This window comes from Leptopilina heterotoma, unplaced genomic scaffold (assembly GCF_015476425.1).
Source record: "Leptopilina heterotoma isolate Lh14 unplaced genomic scaffold, ASM1547642v1 Lhet_186, whole genome shotgun sequence".
Lineage (NCBI taxonomy): Eukaryota > Metazoa > Arthropoda > Insecta > Hymenoptera > Figitidae > Leptopilina > Leptopilina heterotoma.
Genome location: NW_025110905.1, coordinates 1,314,387 through 1,326,178, shown reverse-complemented (window position 1 = coordinate 1,326,178; position 11,792 = coordinate 1,314,387). Strand labels below are relative to the sequence as shown.

At 25.6% G+C, this 11,792-nt stretch overlaps 2 protein-coding genes across 4 annotated transcripts in view; one reads left to right on the top strand and one right to left on the bottom strand.

Moving 5' to 3' along the window:
* The first annotated feature begins 101 nt into the window (after positions 1-101).
* LOC122500442 (vacuolar protein sorting-associated protein 33B) lies at positions 102-9,398 on the top strand. Of its 2 annotated transcripts, none has more exons than XM_043609369.1 (7): positions 102-312; positions 386-663; positions 790-1,001; positions 5,150-5,656; positions 5,740-5,970; positions 7,424-7,749; positions 8,929-9,398. In XM_043609369.1, the coding sequence occupies exons 2-7, from the start codon at positions 506-508 to the stop codon at positions 9,187-9,189; spliced, it is 1,695 nt and encodes a 564-aa protein (XP_043465304.1). In that variant the 5' UTR covers positions 102-312; positions 386-505; the 3' UTR covers positions 9,190-9,398. The 2 variants fall into 2 exon arrangements, with proteins under 2 accessions (XP_043465304.1, XP_043465303.1); XM_043609368.1 differs by having other exon boundaries at positions 374-663.
* A 140-nt stretch (positions 9,399-9,538) lies between these two features.
* Positions 9,539-11,792, bottom strand: part of LOC122500440 (eukaryotic translation initiation factor 3 subunit C) — a 120,016-nt gene continuing 117,762 nt past the window's right edge. For both annotated transcript variants that reach the window (XM_043609364.1, XM_043609365.1), the window contains exons 14-15: positions 9,888-10,026; positions 9,539-9,745 (exon numbers count right to left, since the gene is read on the bottom strand). In XM_043609364.1, the coding sequence (XP_043465299.1) occupies positions 9,621-9,745; positions 9,888-10,026 (264 nt within the window). In that variant the 3' untranslated portion in view covers positions 9,539-9,620. The remainder of the gene's footprint in view (positions 9,746-9,887; positions 10,027-11,792) is intronic.

Genomic DNA, 11,792 nt, shown 5'->3' with positions numbered 1-11,792 from the left:
GAAGAATGGGGGACACGAATCACGATTGACAAATGACATTTCATTGTGTTTGTGCCTTAAATCTATTTATAAATATTGTGAACACGACCTAATTCAAATTGGTTGCGTTGCATATGTCAACAAAAATATGTATATTGTGTATTTTTTAAGTCGTCAATCATTTAATAGAAATGTATTTTAATATTATATTAAGTTTATAATTTATATATATATATATATATATTTATAAATAAAATATTTTGTTCTAATTTTATACAACGATGTTTTAAGTTGTCAAGTTATAAAACATATTTTAATATCAACAGTCTCTAGGTAAGATAATAATTTACCCTTCCTTATTTTCAAGCAAAATTAATAAAAATTATTTTAACAGTCTCTTAATTAGCATAGCAACTTAACAACTGACGCAAGAAAGATAATTACAGAATAAAATAAAAATTAATAATAAACATATGTATCGAATAATATATCTACTTTTTATTGGAGTCAGTATATTTTGAAAATAATGGATATTACACTGGATGACAAATTAGGAGCTTTTCAGCAAATAAGTCAAAGAAAATTGATTGAAATTTTAGATGGCATTGCTGGAAAAAAGGATTTAATAATAGAACAAAAATTAATGAAATTGTTAGATTGTTTCGTTGGAGTTACTGTATTAAGGTATTTTTTTCGTACATAAGTTTCTGAGATATAAACGCAGAATATATTTTTTGTAAATAACGGATTTTTTAAATGTTATTTATTTTAATTTGTGAAATAATAAAATGATAATTAAAAAATATACAGGAGATATGGAGTTGAAAAAATATTCAAAATGGAACAAGGTTTAAAACCTGCAAATGCTCAACGAATTTTTATTTCTTCGTGTGATTTGATTGCGTGTAAAAGAGTCTTGGATCAAATACAAGCAGAACGCTCGAATTCACCCGGATTATCTCACCACGTTTTGGTTGTTCCACTCGTTCCTCTCGCACTCCGCTCTCTTGTTGAGGAAGAAGGTAAAATCATTATTGGCAGATAGAATTATTTCTTCTCTTACTAAAATGAAAGTCTTGACTTATTTTCAAAAAAACGTGACTTTTTCGACATTTCTTTCAAATATTGCAAGAAAATACCACTTTGTTGGTATAAAATGATATTTATTTCGATTTTTGAAATATAAAATTTAATGGTAGAATATTTAAAAAATTTAGTTTAGGAATTTCGACATTAATAGAGTTGTAAATAGATCAGGCGAATCAAGTAATTTTATCCAAAGTAGTGAAAAAATATCAAATTTCTAAAAATGGTACAAAAATCAACTAATTTACTAATTTAATTATTCTTGTTTATTAATTTCAAAAATTTTAATAAAATTCTTCGCAAGAATTCAATTATTTTCATAAATAATAACATTCTTCCTAAGAATTCAATTATTTTTAATACAATTTTAATAAAATGCCACTAACGAATACAATTATTTTCTAAAACTTTAATAAATCTTACGAAACAATTAAATTATTATTTAAATAGTAGATAAAACCTTTGCAAAAATTAAATTATTTTCTGAAATTTTAATAAATCCTTCTAAACAATTCAAAATTTTATTTATAAATAGTCAAATTTTTTGCAGAAATTCAATTATTTTTAATACAATTCATAAAAGAATTCAATTTTAAAAAGATTTTTAATAATATTATACGAAAAAATTCAATTATTTTCCAAAATTTTAATAAATCCTTCAAAACAATTCAATTATAAACAATTTAAATTAAGTATATAATTATGAAAAGTAAAATTCTTTGCAAAAATTCAAATATATTCAAAACAATTTCACGAAAGAATTCAATTTTTTCATAATTCGTTATAAAAAATTTCAATAGCATTCAATTATTTTCTAAAATTTTAATAAATTCTTCTTAAAAATTCAATTATTTTTAATACAATTTTATAAAATTTCATGAAGGAATTCAATTTCTTTTTAATTTTGAATAATATTTTTCAAAAAATTCAATTATTTCGTAAAATTTTAATCAATCCTTCGAAACAATTCAATTATATTTATAAATTGTAGTCAAATTATTTTCAAAAAAATTCCAGGAACGAATTCAATTTTTTTCTTAATTCGTTATAAAATTGTTCTTTCTACTCAGCCATGTACTATGTATTGTTCCTTAGAGGGCTCCTTAGCCCTAGGAACTTATGTTATTAAATAAATAATAAATAAATAAATAAAATGTTTCAAAAGAATTCAATTATTTTCTAAAATTTTAATAAAATTTTGTAATTAAATGTTGAATTTCAATTATTAAGAAACACGATTATTTTTAAAACTTGATAGAAATTGTTCATAAAATTCAATTATTTCAAAAAATTTTAATTAAATTTATTACCTAAAGAAACTCTATTATTTTAAAAACAATTCAAAGAAATTCTTCAAAAGAAATTAATTAGAATTTTCAAAAATTTTATCAAAACTCTTCTCGAGAACTCAATTATTTTGCAAAATAATAAAATTCTTCGAAGGAATTCTATTATTATCAATTTTTTAAATAAAATTCTTTGCAATAGTTAGATGATTTTCAATACATTAATTTTAAAATTTAAAATATTTAAAAAGAAAAATTATTAAGCATGTTAAGAAACTAAAAAGCAAACAACAACTAACTTCAAACTGCGAACAGATTACCGGAACAATAATTAACTCTAGAATTTTAATTAAAAATTCTTTATTTTTGAATAATTAAATTTTCAAAGAACTTTCTATAAATTAATAAAAATAATTTATTTATAGAATATTTTAGTTAAAAATAATAGAAAATAATGAATTTTGGAGCAATTGCAATAGAAATTTTAATAAATAATTAAATAATTGACTTTTGAAAAAAACTTTCTAAAAACTATTAAAAATAATAATTGATTTAGAGACGAATTTTCATTAAAAACAATAGATAACAATTGAATATTAGAAGAGTTGTAGGTATGTGAAATTTTTAAAAATTGGTATTTCGGATAATTGTAATTAAAAATTCTTTATTTTTGAATAATTGAATTTTCAAAGAACTTTCTATTACTTATTAAAAATACTAGACTTGCGGAAGAATTTTATTTCAAAATTCTAGAAAATAATTGTGTTTTGGAGAATTTACATTTCTCAATTTTTAGAAATAATTGAATTTCAGAAGGTTTCTTATTAAAAATTAAAAAACTTTAAATTGATATTGATGTTGATTTTCAATAATATTGAAATATTTTCTTTTCCATTATAAAACTTTTAATAATTTCATTCAAAAATTTTAGAAAATAATTGGATTTTGAAAGAATTTTAGTTTGTAATTCGTTGAAATAATTAAATTTCATTCAGAAGGTTGGAAGTAGAAAATTTTAAAAAAATTTAATTTCTCAGAAAAAATAAATAACAATAAGTAGGAGAGTGTTGTTAGAGTTGGGCATAGTTTTGACTTTTCTTCATAACTTCCCCTGTAGAACGAATTTCGCGATTTCGCGCATATTTTTGGAAAGATCAAATGCAATGTTTTTGCTGAACATTGTAAAAAAATTTGACCAAAATATTCAGATATATAAGCAATTTAAAAAAAAATCTTGTCAGAGTTGAACATGGTTGCCAGAGTTGGGCCACTGTAGAAAATCAATGAAATATTTAGGTAAATGGTTAAAAATGACCTTCAAATGATAGAATGACACTTGGGAATGAGGAAAGGAACCATGAAATTAAAATAAAATCCCATATTATGCATTTTCATATAACTTTTTAGATAATTTATTCCACATGAACGAAATCCAAAATTGAAAAATTGAAAAAATAGAAAAAGGTTATTAAAAAAATTTTTTTTTCCTCTTTCCAATGAAAATGGAGTTTCTAACACCTCTTTAAGTAAAAAAATGAATTTCTGTTGCAAGTACGCTTTGTAATTGCAAAATTTTCCTCATGGCCCAACTCTGATTCACGCGTCGTTTTGCGTCATAGGCGCACAGAACACAATCGCGTGACACAAACACCAAATTACTTTACACATTTTCACATATCATCTTAGTGAACAATTTCTGTAAACTTATTTTGTTTTTGGCAAATTTCTTCTACATTTAGTTCTCTTTTTTTGACACCACAAAAAAGTTTTTGCTGAGCCTATATCACAAATTGGTACGCTGGTCTAGTATAGGTTCGTATACTAAACTGCGACTCATATGAAAGGATGGCTGACATTAGTAGCAAGAATTTTTGTAAAAAGATAGATGGCGCTAGTGCAATAAAACGAAATAAACGTAGTGGCCCAACCCTAAACCCTGTCCAAGTCTGACAACACTCCCCTATTTAAATATTTGTTTAACAAAGATATTCAACTTTTCAATAATTTAATTTAGAAATTTTAAGAAAATTAGGTATTTGAAAAAGTTTAATTATAATTTTTTGAAAAGTTAAGTTTAGTTAAGTTAAGTTTAGTTTAATTAATTGAAAAGTTTTCAATGCAAAGGAAAAAAAGTTAGAGAAATACAAATCAAATGTGACTGTCCACGAGAAAACAGGGCTTAGCTCCCAAACGTGAATTTCACAGGGCGAGCGATTGAAGTACTACGATTGAAGTTAACTACGCTTGAAATACCCATCTTTAAAACGATATATTGTCGAAAGTAGTTGATATTTTTAACTTTTGACTTTTGCATCTGAAAAAGCAACATAAAATCTGTCGATTACCATAAAAAACTCAAATTGATTTTTTGGACCTAAGCCGTGTTTTGTCGTGGACAGTCGACGATTGAAGTTAACTACGCTTGACATACCCAGCTTTAAAACGATATATTGTCGAAAATAATTGATATTTTTAACTTTTGACTTTTGCATTTGAAAAAGCAACATAAAATCTGTCGATTACCATAAAAAACTCAAAATTTATTTTTTGGGCCTAAGCCCTGTTTTCTCGTGGACAGTCACAAATATAAAAGTACCAATGAAATCTTTGTGTCAACTTTAAAATAAAATAAGGGACTTTTTCGATTTTTTTTACACTTTGAATCGATGAAAACGAAAATTTTTGCTGTTTTAATGTCTATCCAACGCCTTCATATATCAATTTTAATTACATAATTAAACAATTAATAATTAAATAAATTTATATTTGCATTTCTAAAATTAAAATATGATTTTCAGGTCTCGCGGGATTAATCGAATTACGTTCACTTTCGTGGGAATTTATTCTTTTCGATGGAAATTTTCTCTCAATGGAAATTCCATTTTTCAGCGATCTTTATTATTATAAAGACACTGGATTACTTCCGGCATTGTCGCGAAATCTTTGGTCACTGAAATTAATTCTCGGTGCACCACGATTGACACTTGCATTTGGCAAGCACAGTCAGCAAACATTAAAAATGGTGAAAACAATTGAAGAATCATTTGGTACATCGAGCAGTGAACATGAAATTGGTGCATTAATTCTCATGGACAGATCATTTGATTTGGCATCGACACTTCTTACTTCTGTCACTTATTTGGGTCTTCTTAGTGAAGTTGTAGATATTAATATTGGAACTGCATCGCTCGGCACTGCACAAACGAAACTCGATCCAAATAAAGATCAAGTCTATGGCGAAGTTAGAGATAAACATTTTAGCGACGCTTTTCCCACACTGCGAAATAAGGCCAAGTTATTAAAAAGTGCAATTCTTTTATGTAGAATACATATTTTTATGGCTCCTTTCAATTTCTAAGTGATTAAAATTATAAATATTTCGTTTCAGACGAACAGGAATCAACGCAGGGAATGAAATTGGCAGAAATGAAGCACTATGTAGCGACTACTCTGAAAAAAACAACGGAAGTGAAGCAGCAACTTGAATTTCATATTACCGCTTGTGAGGCGGCAATTAGTGCTCTAGGCTCAGAATTTGAGAATCTCCATTCCATCGAAGAATCTATTTTAGAATGTACGAGACGAAAAGAATGTTTGGAATATATTGAGAGAAATATAGGTGAGACTTCTTTTTTATTAATTTATAAATTTATTAAATTATTATTAAACTAGCATAACTACATGCGCGCGTGAAAAAAAGTCCATTGTCAGTTTAGAAAAATTTCTTTTTGAAATTTAATAAAAATTCTTCATTTTTTAAAAATATAATTTTTCGGGCATTTTTTTTACTAAAAAAAGTTATTTTTTTAAAATCCAATTATTATTATAATTTTTATAATTATTTTCGGGAATTTAATTATCTTCAATAAATTTTAATTACTATTTTTCAAAAAACAAATTTTTTAGAATTTATAAAGTCTTCAAAACTTTAATAATTTAGTTAAATAAATCCTTATTAATATTAATTGAAACGGGAGATATTCAATTTTTTCCAAAAAATCGAAAATTTTTTATTTTTTCATGGATTGGTTTTAAAGTTTCTATACTTGAGTATTACATGTTATTTGGTCACATTTTAGCATAATTTTGCAAAAAATACTATCCTACAACTAAGATGTAAATATAAAAATATTTTCAAAAAATGGAAAATTTTCAAATTTCACATTTTTTATTATTTCTACAATTTTTAACTAAAATTCTTGCAATAGTCAATAATTTTCAATAATTTATTAAAAGTTCTTTTAAAATTTATTTATTTAAAAATAAAGAATTTTTATTAAAATTATTAGAAATTAAAATTTTTAAAAATTTTAATGTTAAACCTTTTTAAAAATTTTTCCTATTAACTTTTCCAATATTCAAATCCTTTTTTTAAAATAATTTCTCGAAATTCCTGAAATATTTTTTCGAGAATTGAATTATTTATTAATAGAAATTTTTTGTAAAAATCCTCTAAATTTTTAATTTTTTCGAAAAACTAATATCCAAATTAAATTTTTCAAATTTCAATCATTTTTGTTAAATAAATATTTAAATACTTATTGTTATTTATTTGTCCACAGGAATTAAAATTTCAAAATACTTTCAATGTAAAACCTTTAGAAATGTAATTATTTTTAAAAATTTGAAAAACTGCAATTTTTTTATTTATGTCGTTGAGAGAAAGATAAAGGAAGATACATTTGTTTCTAATTAGCGTAGGCGTGTAGATTGTAAAAACTCTGTAATATGGGTATACAATGAAATAAATACTTTATACTTTATTAGAAAAAGAATGTAAAAAATTTGTTTTCTATTCCACTTGACTTTTAATTGAAAATAGTTTTAAAGAAACAAAAAAATTGTTTTGAACTATGTTCTTGGATTGAATTTTCATTCAGGTGCGTGTCCCCTTAACTAAAAATTCTTCTCTGCATTAATTCTTATTAAAATTCAACTACAAGAATTCAATTATTTAAATACAAAAATAAATAATTAATTATTTTTAGAAATTACAACGTAATTATCTCTTTATTGTGTTTTGTAGTTTTGAAATTGAGAAATTTGATATTTTTCTTCTACTTGTTTTGTAGATGATCATCCACTACGAAGTCTTCGCCTTTTAGCTTTACTTTCAATAACAAGCGACGGAGTGACGCGCAGTGAAACACAAACAATCCAACAAGCTCATCTTCATGCACACGGCTATCAAAATATACCGTTGTTTCATAAACTTGAAAAAGTGAATTTACTGAAATATCGAAATGAGAATGTTCTCAATAAATTGCCAAACTGGACAAGCAAATGGATGATGAATGCAAAAAAATTAAAATTAATTCCTAGTGCTTCGAAAAATGTTGATCTTAAAGGTCCCACTTGTCCCAGTTACGTTTTCAGCGGTGTTTATATTCCAGCAATTGTAAGTTCAACAATTTAGAAGAAAATAATTTTCAATTTAAAAATTTATAATTTTTTTAATTTTCGTAGCATCAATTAATAAATTCTATTCTATTTTTTAATTTTTATTTATTTAGGTATCAACTTAAAATAAAATTTTCTGTCAGTTTTTTTCTTTAAAAATTATATACATTTTCTTAAAAATTAATTTAAAATAATTACAGTTATTTAAAATCTTTAACTACCTAATGTTTTTTTAACAAAAAAAAAGCGATAGAAAAAAATGCAATTTAATAAAAGAAAAAGTCTATTCTTATGGGAAAAAATGTCTTGAAAAAATCTGGTAGGAGGACAAAAGTTCCAAAAAAAAGTTCCAGAGAAAAAAAGTTCCAATAATTCTTTGTTCCAAAGTCAAAAAGTTCCAATAGTTCTTTTTTCCAAAAGCCAAAAGTTCCAATAATTCTTTTTTCCAAAAGCCAAAAGTTCCAATAATTATTTCTTCCAAAAGCCAAAAGTTCCAATTATTTTTATTTCCAAACATTTTTTGTAAAATTCAAACTTCGAGTTTGGAAACATTTTCATGCTATATTCACGGCATTCTACTATTTTGTTTACATGTTGCTATGTGAATTTTATGTTTATTCAGTTTTTCAATTCATTTGACGTTTAACGTCATTGTAACCTGTATTTTTATATTATATATTTTGTTTAATTTTTTTATAAACGTATACAACCCAACTTAATCTTGGCCAAAAAATTAAAAAACCTCGCCCACCGAGTCGTCAAAAGATAGAAGACAGAATATACAACATTGTGATTAAACACCACGAATACGCTCAAAATGACGATATCATTAATTACTTAAAAAATATCGGGCATAACATAACCTTTTAATTTTCTTCTGTTTTTTATGTGTTTTTCGATTTTTTTTATATATTTTTACTGATTGTATTATTTATTTACATGTATTAAATTTTTATATTTATTTCTAAATATATTTACGTTGGCACTTGTGTACTTTCGTGTTTTCAAATTTGGAAATTATTGATATTGGAAGTTATTATTTTGGAACTTTTTCACTTTGGAACTTTTTTAAATTGGACATTTTGTTTATTGGAACTTTTTCATATTGGAACTTTTGGATTGGAACTTCTGGTTTGGAACTTTTGTCCTACAATCAAAAAATCTTGTTGATTTTCAGGCGCAAATAATAAATACTGTTGCGAATCAAATGGATGCGAAGAGTCTCGAAGAATTGACTAATTTACCTGAGTGCATTGTCACTGGCAGTCAAGGAACAATTACACCAAAAACAATTGTTGTTTGTATTATAGGTGGCATAACATACGCCGAAATATCCGCTTGTCGACTAATAGAAAAATCTGCCGGTATTCGTTTAGTTTTAGTCTCAGATAGCAGTATAACCGGAAATAAACTAATAGAAACTGTACAAAATTCGTAACAACAAATTTTTTTATAATTTTTTTAGGTAGAAAATAATTAATTAAATTTTACAAACAAATTAGAATTACAACAAAATTTGTTTTTTATTTTTTAAAGAAAAGAAATGTAAACTTAATTTTTTTTTAAGAAAAGAAGAAATTTTTTTATCATATTTATTATTACAAAATTTTGTGGAAAACAAATTTTTTATACCGCTTTCAGAATGAAGAGAAAATTTGAATTATCTCTATTATTATATTATATAAATTATGTAAATAAAAAATCAATTACCGAATAAAATTATTGTTTTGTAAAAATTTCTTTTTTTGTATTATGTATGTATATCTAATCAAAGACATGCATAATAATTACATTGAATCCTAATACTTTATTATGGATATATATAAAAAATTGTAGAATTTACAAAAAATTCAAAGTTCAATGATTGAATCAATAATTTCGATTGTCATCACGATTACGATCGCGTCTCTGGCGTCCCCAGTCTTGACCCTGACGATTGTAATTCGGTCGATCGCGGAAATTGCCTTGATTGCCACCCCTTGAGAAGTAGTTACCTGCAATTCAATTATTATGAAAAATTGGTAAAAAAAGTAACATTTTTGTTTTATAAATTAAAAGGGGGATATATTTTTCAATCAAATAACAAAGTGATGAAACGGAGAAAATAGAATGTTAGGAAGTAGATAAAAATTTTACCTTGTTTCATTTCAAAGATGCGTTCATTGGAATCAACTAAATTATTAACTTTGTCCGTGAGTTGTAGAGCCAGCGATTGAAGGCGACTTGGTTCACTGCGATGCATCACAACCGTTTCTGTTGGATCGTCCAGCGACGCCTTTAAAACAGAATAGAATTATTTTACAATTACGTTTTTGAAATATTTTATCAAATTTCATAATTAAAATAATATAAATAGTATTATATTGAAGTTATAATTTACAAGACCATGACTATTACAGGTAATTATTAATATATATATATATATATATATATATATAGTAGAATCTCCCATAAGTTAATTTTGGTGGGGGGTTAACATAAGAGAGATTTGCCGTGTAAGGAGAAATTAGTGCCACTATGCACTTTATGTTTATTTTTTAGCAGGGTTGCTACAGAACCTGGAAAACCTGGAAAAGTCAGGGATTTTTTAAAAAAGGTGTGGAATACCTGGAAAAGTCAGGGATTTTTTAAAAAAAAGGTCTGGAATACCTGAAAATGTCATGGAAATTTGAAATGCCTGGAATTTTATTCCACTTAATATTTTTTACTACTGGAAAAGATGTCCTGGAATTCCTGGAAATGTCCTGAAATATCCTTGAATTTTCCATATTTGGCTTTTAAATATTCAATAATTTAAAAATTTTACTCAAATTTTAAAAAATAATTTTTTTGATCTATCAAAAAATAATTTTAATTTGTCGTTTGATTAAAGAATCTGATATCTATATTATATAATATTGATTTTTAACTCTTTTTATAATAAAATTAATATTTTTGTTCAAGTAGGTTAATTTAAATTATGTTAATCGTAATATGAAATAATATTACACATGTAAATGTCCTGGAAAAATAAAAAATCTGTCCTGGAATTTTAAGTCATATTTTCAGTAGACACCCTGTCTGTGCTTTAATAATCAAATAGAGATAATCTAACGTGAATATTTTTATAATACAGAAAAATTGCTCTAATTTATAATGTTCAAAAGGTGACCTGGAAATTTATCAGATTTGGTACTGGAAAACCTGGAAAAGTCATGGAAATTTAAAAACAGACTTCTGTAGCAACCCTGTTTAGGTAGAAGGGGTACACCATGAAGGAGTATAAGGAGAAGTATGTATATGTATCCCTTTTGACTGTACTGGACTGCGTAAAATCGCCATGCACGAAAATTGGCATACCGGAAATTTGTTCACTGATATTAGCGCCCCTACAGGAGAAAATATATACCATGATAAAAGTTTTGTTTACGTAGTTTTTTTTAACAATAAAATAATAGTAATATAAATTGTTTTATAAAAAATTGCATGTCTAGTTATAAAGCAAATAAAAATGCATCTAAAAAAAAGCGTTTTTTCAAAGCACCGAGAATGATAAGTTTATTTAATATACTATTTTGTAAGGGTAAAAGTTTTTATACTTTTACCAACAGACATTTATGAATTTAATGCAAAGAATTTTTGATTGTTTATTTGAAGTCCTTTCTATTTATATAACGTATAAAACAATTTAATTCTGTTCATTTATTTTACAATACAACACTCAGAGGATCCTCTAACCTTAAATATCAATCAACTGTCAAAGATAAAAATTCTTAAAATGTAAAATTGCACTTATTTCTCCCGTTTGGCGGCGCTGTTATCAGTGAACATGAGGCTATTACTTTTCGCGTGCCTTTCGATTTTACTGCAGAGAAGTACAGTCAATATCAGGAAATACCGACAGATTAGCTCGGTCGGATAAATGCCTGGCTCGGTGGGCGGACCAAGGGTACTTGGTTCGCGCCCATTAGCCTGGGATTTTTCCGGCACGTGAGATAATCTGAGCGGGAGGTTTGACGTCGAGGTATAATGATGTGCACTGTCGATTATTGTCCAGTACAC